The sequence below is a fragment of the Ranitomeya imitator genome, chromosome 2 (assembly GCF_032444005.1).
Source record: "Ranitomeya imitator isolate aRanImi1 chromosome 2, aRanImi1.pri, whole genome shotgun sequence".
Taxonomy (NCBI): Eukaryota; Metazoa; Chordata; class Amphibia; order Anura; family Dendrobatidae; genus Ranitomeya; species Ranitomeya imitator.
The window spans coordinates 416,799,387-416,815,326 of NC_091283.1; the positions used below are offsets into that span (position 1 = coordinate 416,799,387).

At 49.3% G+C, this 15,940-nt stretch overlaps 1 protein-coding gene across 1 annotated transcript in view; it reads left to right on the forward strand.

Annotated features, from left to right (window-relative positions):
- SLC38A10 (solute carrier family 38 member 10) overlaps positions 1-15,940 on the forward strand; it is a 76,760-nt gene that overhangs the window by 25,618 nt on the left and 35,202 nt on the right. The window contains exons 9-11 of the mRNA XM_069750763.1: positions 1,752-1,863; positions 3,745-3,851; positions 6,539-6,698. Coding sequence (XP_069606864.1) covers positions 1,752-1,863; positions 3,745-3,851; positions 6,539-6,698 — 379 coding nt within the window. The remainder of the gene's footprint in view (positions 1-1,751; positions 1,864-3,744; positions 3,852-6,538; positions 6,699-15,940) is intronic.

Sequence of the window (15,940 nt, forward strand, 5' to 3'; positions counted from 1 at the left end):
GAGGACACGGGGTCGGTTCTCTCGGCAGTCCACATTCCGGGTGTGGACAACTGGGAAGCAGGCTTCCTCAGCCGACAAGGAATAGACTCGGGAGAGTGGTCTTTCCATCCTGAAACTTTTTGCCTAATCTGCCATCGCTGGGGGACCCCGGATATGGACCTAATGGCATCCCACTTCAATGCCAAGGTCTCCAACTTCATGGCCAGGGCAGACACTCTGGTTCAGGACTGGACCCAGTTCCAGCTTCTGTACGTTTTTTCCACCTCCCCCCTCTCCCCCCCCCCCCCCCTGATATCCAGAGTGGTGAGGAAGATCAAGCAAAAGGGAGTTACAACCATCCTAATCGCACCGGACTGGCCCAGACGTACATGGTACGCCGACATCGTACAAATTACAGCAGACGCCCCCTGGCGCTTCCCTGACCAGCCGGATCTTCTATCACATCACAAGGCCCGTTTTACCACAAGAACTCAGGGGCCCTCAATTTGACGGTGTGGCCCTTGAAACCTGCGTTCTAACCCAGGCACTGCTCTCGCCGGACATCATTAGGACCATGATCAGGGTGCAGAAGCCAGCCTCTGCCAAGATTTGTTACCACTTGTTCTAGCCTACACACGTTTACTAAACACTACAGGGTTCATACCCAGTCCCCAGCGGACACGAGCCTGGGTAGATGTGTTCTTCATGCGGCGGTGCCCCAAGTGTAGGGGCCTGTCTGCACAATATTCGTCCATTGCTTCCCACCCAGGGACTGCTTTGGGACGTCCCATGGTCCTGTGTCCTCCAATGAGGTGACAGAGTAAAGGAGATTTTTGTGTACTCACCGTAAAATCTCTTTCTCAGCCTCTAATTGGGAGACACCGCTCCCACCCTGTTGCCCTTTCCGGGCTGTTGTTACTGTTTGAGTTCTCATATTGTTTTCTTGAGCTCGTACATAGTTGCCTTCTTATAGGCATGGTTATGTTATTCATGTTACGTTCCTCCTACTGCTTTTGCATATAACTGGAAAAGGCTGACGCCGTCCAGGGGTGTACACTGCAGAGGAGGAGCCACGGTTAATCTTTTTCAGATTATGCATAGTGTCGCCTCCTAGTGGACAGCAGCAGAACACCCATGGTCCTGTGTCCCCCAATTAGAGGCTAAGATAAAGAGATTTTACGGGATTTTTTCCCGTTATTTATTATATCATATGGTAAAATGAATGCTGTCATTCAGAAATACAACTCGTCCCACAAAAAAAATATCCCTCATCCAGCTATGTCTGCAGAAAAATACAAGTATTATGGCTTTTGGAAGTAGGGGAGGAAAAAAAATGAAGGCACAAAAACAAAGAATTGCCCTGTCCCGAAGGTGTTCACGGGGCTCAACCAGCTTCTCACCTTCACATTCTGCCATGAGACTCAATGCTGACGTTACGTCTGCAGCTACTTGCCAGGTATCGTACATGGTTGGTAAGGGTGCAGATACCTGATACCTGTGAAGTAGCGGTGGCTGCCATAACAGCTGCACCTCCCGATGTGGAAGCGAGAGGTGCTGCATCGTCTCAGCCTAGATGCAGGTGGTCATCCCATGATCAGATTCCCTGTGATCACTGCACATTTATACCAGCTTATTCATCAGCAAAATGTCACCCCATTCATTGCAGGCTTAGTCTAAAAGAAGAGATGGGCAACCTAATGCTCTCTGCTATCGGCCATTATCGGTTATGTGTCTGCTGCCCAAACATGTATTTTTTTTTTTTCCCCCTACAGCAAAAAGATGGCACCTTTGCTGCTGGAGGATATATGCCCCCATTACGCTTCAAAGTCTTGACCCTGGTCATCGTGTTTGGTACAATGATGGGTGGAATTCTGATACCAAATGGTGAGTCTCGTAGCAGGCCGAAGATACCGTATTTTCCGGCGTATAAGACGACATTTTGACGCCTAAAAATTGTCCCAAAAGTCGGGGGTCGTCTTATACGCCGAGTACGGCGTGTGCAGGGAGCGATCCTGGATGTCGGCGTGTGGTTCCCAGGGTCTGGAGGAGAGGAGACTCTCCTTCAGGCCCTGGGATCCATATTCATGTAAAAAATAATGAATAAAAATAAAAAACATGGATATACTCACCCTCGGACGGTCCCTGGCTCACAGCGCTGCTAGCATCTCCCTCCGTTCCTAAGAATGCGGTGAGTGAAGGACCTTTGATGACGTCGCGGTCAGGTGACCGCTCATGTGACCGCGACGTCATCGAAGGTCCTTCACTCACTGCATTCTTAGGAACGGAGGGAGACGCTAGAAGCGCTGCGAGCCAGGGACCGTCCGAGGGTGAGTATATCCATATTTTTTATTTTTATTCTTTATTTTTTACATGAATATGGATCCCAGGGCCTGAAGGAGAGTCTCCTCTCCTCTAGACCCTGGGAACCACACGCCGTATAAGATGATTGGGCGTATAAGATGACCCCCGTCTTATACGCCCAGTCGTCTTATACCCCAGAAAATACGGTATACGAGGAGTCAGTAAACTGCAGTTGCTACAGAACAATGCCAGTCTTATCCAACTGTCCATCCAGACACAAGTCAGTATGGTGATAGAGCGGCCATATGTATAGCCTTCTTGACAAATAGCGGGGTCTCAGTCTCATCATGGCAGCCGTTCCTCCCATACACAAGCATTTGTATCCCTAGCTGTTTCTAATGGGTAGCAGGGAGTCGGCAGCTGCCTGGACACCTCTCACACAGGATTATTTCTCATAAGAAAGAAATTGAAATCCAGCTCTTTGATCTTCCTTTATTTTGACACCTTTCGCCAGGGAAGAGTCTGGATGCCCCCATGCGTATTACATGGTCGGCCCTTCCCGATTCAGGAGGTTCAGCCGACAGTAATCTAATGTGTATGGCAACCTCATTTGTAAGAAGTGATCCTGAATTTCATCGTCAGGTATTGATGATGATACGTTGTGAGATGCCTGCCAGGAGGGGCTCACGATCGGCTGGCATTGTGCATGCACCAGCTGATATTGTCATCAACGCCGCTCTCTTCCTCATGGGAAAGTGTATAACAGATCGGGAATACCTTATGGCTCCATGGGTTTTAGCTTCATATCGAATTGTTAAGTTGGTTTTTACGACCAACGATCAGATAGTTCAATATTAAACGGTGAGCCTAGGAGAATACTTCAGGTATTGTACCAAAGAAGGGCTGCAAAGGTTAAGTAAATTTCTAGCATCTCCACATTTCCTTCTACACTGTGCACAAGGGTGAGAACATGACCGTACGCCAACCCCTGCCAGTGCTTTTGGGGTTTGGCTCGGGGAATCTGAACTGTGAGGTTACAACACGCGCCAGGCACAGACATTACTCGGCTGGACAGACTTGGATAGTCAGGACATGTCAACTTTGGCTCAACTTAAGTATATGAAAAATACCCCGAGTCATTGATAAGTGGGGAAGGGTGGAGTAGGTCTAACCTATGAGGAGTCCATAAAACGCGATTGCTAAAAAATGGGGTGATTAGCCAATTCAATCCATCGTTTGACACAATTCCCCCTCCTTTATGGCAATCTGCAGGGTTCCCACAGCTGTCACCTACCCAGTGTATGTGATGGCCTACTTACACCGTAATACTACTGCATTTATAGGTCACCGCTGCTTTAACTCCACCGATTCTGCTGTTCAACAGGATCTAATACTTATATCTTTACATTCATATTATATGTATGTGTATACACAATGACCCTGCTACTTTGCTTTCACTTCCAGTGGAGACCATCCTCGGACTGACTGGTGCCACAATGGGGAGCCTGATCTGCTTCATCTGCCCCGCCATCATCTATAAGAAGATCCACAAGAATGGCCTTGCATCCCAGGTCCGTGCCCCGGAATCAGATAGGAGGTTGTGTACCTACAGCCAATAAGACGGGGTAGTGTCCTTTGAGCTTGCACAGCACCCTCGGACCACATGCAGTGTCTTGTGAGCTCGCGCAGCACCCGGACCCCGTGCAGCGTCTTGTGAGCTCGCGCAGGACCCAAGATCCCGTGCAGTGTCTTGTGAGTACGCGCAGCACCCTGACCCTGTGCAGTGTCTTTTGAGCTCACACAGCACCCAGCATCCCGTGCAGTGTCTTGTGAGCTCACGTAGCAACCCGGACCTCGTGCAGTGTCTTTTGAGCTCGCGCAGCACGCCGGACACCGTGCAGTGTCTTGTGAGCTCACGTAGCAACCCGGACCCCGTGCAGTGTCTTTTGAGCTCACACAGCACCCAGGATCCCGTGCAGTGTCTTGTGAGCTTGCACAGCACCCGGACCCCGTGCAGTGTCTTTTGAGCTCACGTAGCAACCCGGTCCCCGTGCAGTGACTTTTGAGCTCGTGCAGCACCCCGGACACTGTTCAGTGTCTTGTGGTTTCACGTAGTAACCCGGACCCTTGCAGTGTCTTGTTGGCTCGCACAGCACCACAAACCCCGTGCAGTGTCTTGTGAGCTGACGTAGTAAACCAGATCCGTGCAGTGTCCTGTGAGCTGGCGCAGCACCCCAGACCCCGTGCAGTGTCTTGTGAGCTCATGTAGCAATCCGGTCCCCGTGCAGTGTCTTGTGAGCTCACGCAGCACCCCGGACACGTGCAGTGTTTTGTGAGCTCGCACAGCACCCCTGACCCCGTGCAGTGTCTTGTGAGCTCACGTAGCAATCCGGACCCCGTGCAGTGTCTTTTGAGCTCGCGCAGCTCCCCAAACCCCGTGCAGTGTCTTGTGAGCTCACACAGCATCCCGGACGCGTGCAGTGTTTTGTGAGCTCGCACAGCACCCCGGACCAGTGTCTTGTGAGCTCACATAGCAATCCGGACCCCGTGCAGTGTCCTTTGTACTCTCGCAGCACCCCAAACCCGTGCAGTGTCTTGTGAGCTCACGCAGCACCCCGAATCCTGTGCAGTACAGATGTTACCGCCAACGCCTTATAATTCTGCCAACAAGTAGTTAATTACGGCATTCAGGAAGCCCTCGGACTTGACCGGCTTAGTTAAGAGGCAAAGCTACCACGCAGGCAAGCGGAAGTTGAAAAGGGCAAATTATCAGGACTGTGAGGAGATGAGAACCCGCGATTGTCCTTTTCCTTTTTAGTAGACCTCATTTCCAGCTGACAGCATTAGTGACCCCTGAAGTCCGGCTGCAACAGGATCCTGGGCTAAATCCTGATGAGGAACTCTGCAATGTGAAAAGCTGTCATTAAAGGAGTTTTCTGATTTAGGAAGAATTAGAGGGGTTCTCTGCTTTGGACAATTCTACATTAGAAGGACATGTTGTTAATAATCTGATCACATAGTGTTTCCCGGCTGGGACCCCTAGTAATCAGCTGCATCTATGGGGAATACTAATAGTAAATGTTCAGTTTCTGTGCAGTGCGACCACAAAGTAAATGCGGTATTACAGCTCACTTGTGTGTTGTACAGGACAGCTCCTCTCTCCACCCTAGGATAAGGGTCGTAAAGAATGGAAACCCACCATGCATATACCCCGAATTGTTAACTTCCTTTAATAGTGGGGGGGTGAGGATGTTGCCCATTTTTGGAATCTCATCAAGAATCAGATGGCAGCATTTCTTGGTGGAGGACATCGAAAGTCTGTCCACTACAACGGCAGTATACTTATTTTAAGGGGCATCATGAAATACTTCATATTCCCCCTTGGTGGTGCTGCAGGGAAACAACCCTCTCTTGTGGGGTAGTCTGTAATCCGCTGATCGTGGGTAAGACTTCTAGAGCACAATCTATAGCAATAGATTTAGTTAGCCCATTGCTAGCACGATAGATTCATCATGGTTGAATCGGAAATGATCCTGTCTGTCTGTGGGCCAATTGCTTAAATAACACTTCCGAAAATCGTATCTTAGAAACGGCTGCCTGTACTCTGCTGATGGAGAAGCAGCTTTGTACCAGTCTCTGAAATCGCATCCGTTGGCCACTGCCGGGTATTTACAGGCATCGTGCTTGGGACGTGGCCCGCAGCTGTCAGACTCTGCATCAACCGCACCTTCCAAGGCTGAATAACCCTTTTAAGTAGGCGCTTGCCTTGTTACTTTCCTATGTCTTTTGCTTGCCTCCCCCTTTATTTCTGTGAAACTTAAGGCAGCTGCTCAGCTAAGTCTGCAGTCTTGTACCACAACTCCCAACAGACGCCCTCTGAAGTTGCCTCTGTGCTCCAGTGACCTTATTTTACGTCCACATCCCATTTGCAGCTGAACAGGGTAAAGGGGAAACCACAGCCACAGTCTTAGGAAATTTAGGTCAGGGCACTAATAGTGCTGGGGCCAGGATACACCATGGGAGGGACGTAACACATGGCAAGAATAGGCATCCCAAAGGAAAAGCTACGGGCGAGGGTTAACCCTTCAGGGTTGGGAGAGGATGCATGCACGACAGGTTGTCGTCAGGTCATCCATGTAAATGAAAATGGGCCCCAGGCTCCAAAACATGTAGATTAGCGTATCGGGGTGACATATTTGACTATGCATTCTGCAGCCTGCGGGTGGCGCTATATCTCACATTGTTTTTGTTTTTATAGTTCATCTTTGGAGTCGGCCTGGTGATTCTCGTAATCAGCACTTACGCAACTCTGACCGTCCCGGCGGAGCCGTCCATACAAGTCAAATCTGATCTTCAGGGAAGAGAAGGGTTTAAAGAAACAGAGTTGGAGGAGAACATTCACATTCCCAAAATATCAGGTGAGGTTCCCACAGTGTACGTCTTAGATTATGTATTGCTCTATTTGCTTTGACGGTTGCTCCTGGCCCTATTCAGCAGTCTTGGTGACAGTTTACATGTATTAAAAAAAGCCCCAAATATATAAATCAAGACATTGACAACAGCAACAAAAAACATACTAATATTTCCCTGGTGGTCTAGGGCAGTGAAATGCTTAATGCCTTTATCTCTTGTGGCCTAGTGTAGAAGAGTAGGTATATATCTTGTTTTCTGGTGATCTTGGGTAAAAGAAGGGTTAATATTTAACAGTGGTGTAGGGTTCATATTTTATTACCTAGTGGTAAAGGGTATGCACTGGGGTTCTTATTCCATGGTGGTCTAGGGTAAATGACAAGCGCTCATATTTTATTTTATTCCAGAGTGCTCTAGGGCTTATGGGAGGTTTCATATTCCCCTAAGGTAATATTGCATACGGTTGGGTTTATGTTTTATTACCTCGTGGTCTGGGATAAATAGTGGGAGTTTATATTAAATTTCACCATGGTCTTGGGGTATATAATTGGAGCTCCTGTTTTATTCACGGACAGTCTAGGGTATATGATAGTGGTTAACTTGCCCTGGTGGTCTAGGGTACATGGCGAGGATTCGTGTTTTTTGTCCCTGGGGGTTTGGGGTAAATAGTAAGTTAACATTAAATTCCACAATGGTCTTGGGGTATATGGTTGGGGTTCGTATTTTATTCCCAAGTGGCCTAGGGTATATGGTGGGGGTTAATATTCCCCCGCTGGTCTTACAGCGTATGGTTGGGCTTCATGTTTTATTCCCTGGTGTAAAAAGTGGGAGTTGATATTTTAATCCGTAATCGTCTTAGAGTATATGATTAGGGTACGCATTTTATTACCTAGTGGTGTAGTGTATATGGTAGTGGTTCATATTTCCTGAGCTCACAAGACACTGCACAGGGTTTGGGGTGCTGTGCGAGCTCACAAGACATTGCATGGGTCCAGGTTACTATGTGAACTCACAAGACACTGTATGTGTCCGGGGTGCTGTGCGAGCTCACAAGACACTGTATGCGTCCGGGGTGCTGTGCGAGCTCACAAGATACTGCACGAGTTTGGGGTGCTGTGCGAGCTGACAAGACACTGCACGGGTCCGGGGTGCTGTGCGAGCTCACAAGACACTGCACGGGTCCGGCGTGCTGTGCGAGCTCACAAGACACTGCACGGGTCTGGGTTGCTATATGAACTCACTAGACAGTGTATGCGTCCGGGGTGCTGTGCGAGCTCACAAAACACTGCACGAGTTTGGGGTGCTGTGCGAGCTCACAAGACACTGTATGGGGTCTGGGTTACTACGTACGTGAGCTCACAAAACACTGCACAGGGTCCGGGGTGCTGCGCGAGCTCACAAGACACTGCACAGGGTCTGGATTGCTACGTAAGCTCACAAGTCACTGCACGGGGTCTGGGGTGCTGCACGAGCTCACAACACACTTCTAGGTCTAGGGAAAACTGCCGAGAGTTCATGTTTTTAGTCCCTGGTGGTCTAGGGTAAATGGTGGGAGTTGATATTTTATTCTGCAATGACCTTGAGATATATGATTGGTATTTGTATTTTACTCCCTGGTGATGTAGGGTACATGGTGGGGTTCATATTTTATTCCAAAGTGTTCTAAGGAATATTGTTGGGGTTCATATTCGTTGGTGGTTTAGGGTTCGTATTTTATTCCCTAGTGGCCTAGGCTACATGATAGCGTTTCATATACCATATACCACAGCTGTATGTATGGTGCTGTTCTTCTATAAACCACATGGGATGGGGTGCAAGGAGTTGGTAATATCCTTTTGTATGCAAAAGCCTTCAGCCGCTTTAAACTACAAGGGAATCCTCAAAATCCAACAGGCTTTATTATGCGATCATGCACACCGCATTGTACATGTTTGTCTTGCACACATTGCCTGTTTATGTCGGGTTGTCATAGTTGTCAGACGATCGCCATGGGAATGGGACATCGTTTCAATGTTTGTTTCCGCAGGTCTCAAAATATCTGATCTATACCGTGGTTCGTGTGCGACTAGAGCAGGACACAAGGACACGGCATTGATGTAAGGAGCTCTGGGGATTCTTCTGCTTTCAGATCAGTGTTTATGATCAGGGCTTTCCAGCTGCTTCCTGACATTGTGCAGAATGCAGTGAGGAAACGGAGGTCAGAATGGCTACCTGGATATCCTCTAATAATCCTAAGGAAAAATCACTGGTGTCCTGTTTACCCCCCAACCCCTGATAGTTTATCTCAGGGTGGTGAATAGTTAATACACTGCTCAAAAAAAATGGAACACTAAAACAACAGAATATAACTCCAAGTAAATCAAACTATCTGTGAAATCAAACTGTCCACTTAGGAAGCAACACTGTTTGACAATCAATTTCACGTGCTGTTGTGCTAATGGAGTAGACAACAGATGGAAATTATTGGCAATTATCAAGACGCACTCAATAAAGGAGTGGTTCTGCAGGTGGGGGCACTATAGAGAAGAAGGTATATACGGTAACTTATAATACATGCCGAGTGGCCCAAGAAGCACCCACTGACCGAGTGGAGTGTGCCTTAATCCCCGCTGGGATAGGCTTGCCTCTGACTCGGTTAGACTCTTGAATCGCCGAGCGAATCCACCTGGCTATTGTAGCCTTAGAAGCGGGTAGACCTTTCCTGAGCCCCTATGGAAGCACAAACGGGGCATCTGACTTGCTTAAAGCCGCCATCCGTGAGACTTACCTTCTAAGATCTCTCGCCACATCGAGTGTGAAGAGCCCTCTCAATACGATGGACAGGTGCTGGACAAAACCAAGGCAAGACAATGTCCTTGTTTAGGTGGAAGAAAGAGATGACCTTAGGAAGGATGGAGACGTCCTCAAGACTACCTTGTCTTGGTGGAAAATGAGGAACTCTGTTCGCCAGGATAGAGCCGCTAACTCCAAGACCCGTCTGATCGATGTTACCGCCACCAGAAAAGCTACCTTCCAAGAAAGCAAGGTTAGCGATGCATCCTGCAGTGGTTCGAAAGGAGCCTCCTGAAGAACATCTAGGACCAAATTAAGATCAAATGAATTCAAAGGCATTTTATAGGGAGGTACCATGTGGGCCACCCCCTGAATGAAGGTATTCACCTGCAATCTGGTTGCTATCCTGCGTTGGAATTGGATGGATAAGGCAGAAATCTGGCATTTCAAAGAACAAAGTGCTAGACCTGACTCGAGACCAGTCTGGAGAAATTCCAAAATGGAAGGGATTGAAAACACGAGGGGGCACATCCAAGGTCCTTGCACCATGAGAAAAAAGTCTTCCAAATGCGATGATAAATGCGATTTGACGCGGGCTTCCGAGCGCTAATCATGGTGGAAGCCACCTGTTGGGATAAAAACAGCTTGGGCTAGAACCCAGGATTCAACGGCCAAGCCGTTAAAGACAGAGCCCCTGAGTTCTGGTGGTAAATTGGGCCCTGGGAAAGCAGGTCGGGACGACTAGTTGTACCAGTTCCGTGTGCCACGCTTGCCGGGGCCAATCTGGCGTGACCAGAATCACTGGGATCCCCTCCGCTCTGATCTTCCTGATGACCCTTGGAAGTAATGGGAGCAAGGGAAGGCGAAACTGATGCCACGGGAGAACCAGTGCATCCACCCCGATGACTACCGGATCGCGAGAGTGGGCTATGAACTGTGGAACCTGTGCATTTAGCCTTGAGGCCATCAGATCGACATCCGGTGTCCCCTAGCGATGGCAAATCTACTGAAAAACTTGCGGATGAAGAGACCATTCTCCCGAGGCGAAACCCTGATGGCTGAGAAAATCTGCCGCCCAATTTTCTACTCTGAGAATGTGACTTACTTCGAACATCGCAAGCTTGCTGTGGGTGACCCCTGACGGTTGATGTATGCCACAGCTGTGGCGTTGTCCGATTGAATCCGGATGGGACGACCTGCCAGAAGATGATGAAACCGCCGAAGGGCCAACCTCATTGCTCGTATTTCCAAGAGATTGATCGAGAGACGCGATTCCAGAGCGGACCAGAGTCCCTGGGCCGTGTGATGATGGAAGACCGCTCCCCAACCTAGGAGACTGGCGTCTGTGGTCACCAGCCAACGTACTGGGAGAAAGGATTTTCCCTGATTCAAAGAAGATCTCACCGTCCACCATCTGAGGGTCTGTCGACCTGCTGAGACAGCCGGTCCCGACGGTCCAGAGGGAACGGGGTCCTGTCCCAGGCTGTCAGAAGCGCATGTTGCAGGGGATGGAGGTGTAGCTGAGCGAATGGAACTGCCTCCATTGCCTAGCACTGTCATCCCGAACCGAATGGAGTGAGGGACAGATCGGGAGAGCATTCGGGCTCCTTGTTGTAGCGCCATGACTTTTTCTGGAGGAAGGATCACCAACCCCCGGAAAGTGTCGAGAATCATGCCTAAGAAGGGTATCTGCTGAGCTGGTACCGGCGACTATTTATCTAAGGGTACCTTCACACTGAGCAGCTTTAGAACGATAACGATAGCGATCCGTGACGTTGCAGCGTCCTGGATAGCGATATCGTTGTGTTTGACACGCAGCAGCGATCAGGATCCCGCTGTGACATCGCTGGTCGGAGCTAGAAGGCCAGAACTTTATTTCGTCGCTGGATCACCCGCTGACATCGCTGAATTGGCGTGTGTGACGCCGATCCAGCGATGTGTTCACTTATAACCAGGGCAAACATCGGGTTACTAAGCGCGGCCCTGCGCTTAGTAACCCGATGTTTACCCTGGTTACCCGGGGACTTCGGCATCGTTGGTCGCTGGAGAGCTGTCTGTGTGACAGCTCTCCAGCGACCACACAACGACTAAACAGCGACGCTGCAGCAATTGGCATCCTTGTCTATATCGCTGCAGCGTCACTTATGTGACGGTACCTTAAGTTGATCATCCCACCCACGCGAGAAAGAGTATCCATCGTCATGCTTACGCAGTCTGCGCTAGCCTGAAATGATGGGCCTTTGATTAATAGGTCATCTAGATATGGTAGCACAACCATGCCCCGAGAATGAAGAATGGACATGACTGCCGCCATGACCTTGGTGAACACCCTGGGGGCGGTGGTGAGGCCGAAGGGCAAAGCCGTGACCTGGAAGTGTTCGTCATGAATCACGAAACGTAGGAATCGTTGGTGAGGTGGAAAAATCAGGATATGGAGATAAGCATCCTGGATGTCTATGGATGCGAGAAACTCCCCCTTCTGCATTGAGGTGATGACTGAACGGAGGGATTCCATTCGGAAGTGACAAACTCTGATAAATTTGTTTAACAGTTTTAGATCCAGTATGGGGCGCACTGTTCCGTCCTTTTTTCGAACCACGAACAGGTTCGAGTAAAACCCTTTGAACCTTTCGTCTTGGGGCACCGGAATGATGACTCTGTTTTTGCAGACTGCGTCTATGGCTTGGAAGAAAGCGGTCACCCGTGATCCTCTTTTGGGTGAACAAGGCTGGAAAAAACGTGTGGGCGAGGAAGAAGAGAACTCTCTTGTACCGGAAAACACCAGGTCCCTGACCAACCTGTCCTGAACGACCGACAGCCAGGCTGACAGAACAAAAGCAGACGGCCGCCTACTTTGCTGGTGTCCGCCGGATACCGGAAGGAGTCATTGCGAAGAGAATCTGTGGGATCTGGATCTCTTTGATCAAGATTTTGGCCTGCTTTTACATGAGGGATTGGGTCTATATGAGACCTGGGAGCCCCTGTCTTTACGCAGAGGACGCCCCAAGCCGGAAGAAGCGGACATAGAGTGCCAGCTCGTGTTGCCGTGAAAAGTCCAGAACCGGGTCTGCAGTTGACTCCGAAAAGGTCGTCTGGGCTTTTGCTGGGGAAGGAATTTGCTTTACCCTCCAGTAGCATCGGAGATAAGTTGATCTAGTTTCTCTCCAAATAGGTGACCGCCCTGGTAAGGCAGAGAGGTTAGGGACTTTTTAAAGCGGAATCCGCGCGCCACTCTCTGAGCTATAATGCCTTCCTGATGGTGATGGCATTTGCGGCTGCCAACGCAGTGCAATTGGCTGCGTCTAGTGAAGCGTGTACCACATAATCGCCAGTCTGGGAAATTTGATTAGCTAGACTCTCTGCCTCAGGAGGGAGGTTACTTTGTTGAATGAATTTAGAAAGGTCCTCTGCCCAAGCGGTCATAGCTTTAGCCACCCTTGTCGCATCAAAGGATGGAAAAGTAGAGAGCCGGAGGCTTCAAAGAATGACCGAGCAAGATTTTCAATCTGACGGTCCGTGGGATTTTTAATCGATGAGCCGTCAGATAGGGATAAGAGTTTTTGATGAGAGACTCGATATGGGAGGATCTACTGACAGGGACTCTATCCAGCTCTTCCTTAGATCAGGAGCAAAGGAATATCTTGTTTCAAGGGTCTTCTGCCCAGTGAAACGTTTGTCCGGCCGATTCCTATGTCTCTAAACAATGTCCATAAACTCGGGGTGATTGACAAACACCCTATGGGGATGTTTAGGCTATGTGCACACGTTGCAGATTAATTTCTGGTGTGGATTCTGCCTCTCCTGGTAGAAAACACACCTGCAGATTTGTCGCGTTTTTTTGTGCATTTTTGCTGTGGTTTTCTTGCGGATTTGCTGCGTTTTTTACCCCTGCGGTTTTCTATAATGGATTGGGTACAAAAACGCTGCAGATTCACAAAAAAGTGACATGCTACTTCTTTTAAACCGCAGCGTTTCCGCAGCGGATTTTCCGCAAACTGCACAGCATTTCTTTTTCTCATTGATTTACATTGTACTGTAAATCAATTGCGGATCTGCAGCGTTTCTGCAGCTCCGCAGAGAATCCGCAACGTGTGCACATACCCTTAGCGCTTTTGCAGGACACCGCGTGATCTGTTATAGCGGAAGAGTCTTCCTCCACCCTAAGAGTCTTGTTGACTGCCTTGATGAGGGTATCTACCATCTCCTGATACTCCTGCGAGTCCGGGTCTATGGAGACGTCCGACTCGTATTCTGAGTTATGTTCGCTGTGAACTCCTTCTGAAGGGGAGCAAGAAATGGGAGTCACGGACCCTAAAGCATGAGAGTTCGTGGGGGACGTGGTATGGGTCCACTTACTAGAATCTTATGCGGATCTTGCTAGGGAACGATCTCTGCTGGCTGACGGTTCCCGTACAGAAGGGGAGCTTTCTGTACCAGGTGAAAGGGCTCCCTGACCTGAGGAGGGGTCCCGGAGAGAGACTATTGCTTTGACCAGAGAAGACATAGATTGTGCCAGAGACCTAGCCCACTCAGGGGGATTAGGTCCACTAGGGTCGGCATTAGTGGAGGGCTCCTGGATGCATACCGGGTCACAGACTGCGCAGGAAAGGAGTATTATGGCCCTGGGGTAATGAAGAATTTCAAGTGGTACATCAGGCAAAAAACAATGTGTGTGTTTTGTTAGCCTTCTTTGCTTTAGGCTGTGACATAGTGTACCCTTGATACTCTACTCAGGGAAGTGTACTGCAGAGAAAGGGTTAAGCTCCGTTTTGTGGCTTACCCAGGTCTTGTGTCTTGTGCCCCCAAGGAAGATGTCCCTTGTCCATGCTCTTTATTGATGTTCCTGCCTGCTCTCCTGTGCCAGACACCGCATTGGAAAAAACACAGCCCCACATGTGTGTGTCCAAGATGGCCGCCGAGATCACAGTGGCGCTTCTCGTTTGTTATGAGAAGTGCCTGAAACACAGAGGGGACCGCCCCTGTGTGCGGAATTAAGGGCAGAGTCGGGTCTAGTCCTAGCAGAAGCTGGGGACTCAATTTTGGGCCGTGTGCGGAGCCGCCCCGGGTGAGCAGAGGAAGGAGAGAGCTGCAGCCTAGTCCGGCCAGAAGCCGGGGACTACATTTTCGGCGCTGGCCGGGGTGCGATGACAGGGGAGCACGGACATCGGGACACCCTCCCCCTAGGGACCAGGACCTTCGTCAGGGCTATTGTCCGGCTGTAGCCTGGCTCCGGAAGGGGGTACATGGAGGCGACACTCCGTGTTCCCGTCAGTTGGTGGTGTAGGGAGATTGGGACCTTGAGGGAACAGTCGCCCCTAAAGCGAGCCCAGGCATGGCAAAGAAACGGTGCAGGAGGGGGTACGGGGAGGCGACGCCAACACTCCGCGTTCCTGTCTGTTGATGATTTGGGGAGATCAGACCCCTGAAGAGGTCCGTCGCCCCTTCGTTTCGTAAAGGAAAAAAACGTAAAAATATTAAAAATTTTAAAAAGTAAAATAATAAAGTTGGGGTCTGAATCCCAGACCCAAGTGCCTCCTACGGACACTAAGCAAGAACTGGTTCGATTACAGCCAGCATGAGGGTGTATACTGCAGAGGAGGAGCTAATTTTGTTCAAGTTTTCTTAGTGTCCTCCTAGTGGCAGGCAGCATAACACTCATGGTCCTTTGTCCCCCAATGAGGCGAAGGAGAAATTAGAATATCATCAAAAAGTTAATTTATTTCAGTTCTTCAATGCAAAAACAAAACTTCATATATAGATTCATTACAGAGTGATCTATTTCAAGTGCTGACTTTGGTCTTGATAAAACACCGTGGACCTACACCAACAGAGGACATGGCTCCCCAAACCATCATTGGTTGCGGATACTTCACACTAGACCTTGGAAATCAAGGTCCCAGAGTCTGGAGGAAGAGTGGAGAGACAGACGATCCAAGCTGCTTGAGGTCTACAGTATTGTGATGTTTCCACAATCAGTGATGGTTTGGGGAGCCATGTCATCTGCTGGTGTAGGTCCACTGTGTTTCAGCGCAGCCGTCTACCAGGAAATTTTAGAGTACTTCATGCTTTCCTCTGTCGACAAGCTTTTAGGAGATGGAAATGTCATTCTCCAGCTGGACTTGGAACCTGTCCACACTGCCAAAAGTAGCAATACCTGATTTAAAAACAACAGTATCACTGTGCTTGATTGGCCAGCAAACTCACCAGACCGTAACCCCATAAAGAATCTATGGGGTATTGTAATGAGGAAGATGAGACACCATACCCATCAATGCAGACAAGCTGAAGGCTGCTATCAAAGCAACCTGGGCTTCCATAACACCTCAGCAGTGCCACAGACTAATTGCCTCCATGCCACACCGCATTGATGCAGTAATTGATGCAAAAGGAGCCCTGACCAAGTATTGAGTGCATTTACTGAATATACATTTCAGTAGGCCAACATTTCGGATTTTAACCCCTTCATGACCCAGCCTAT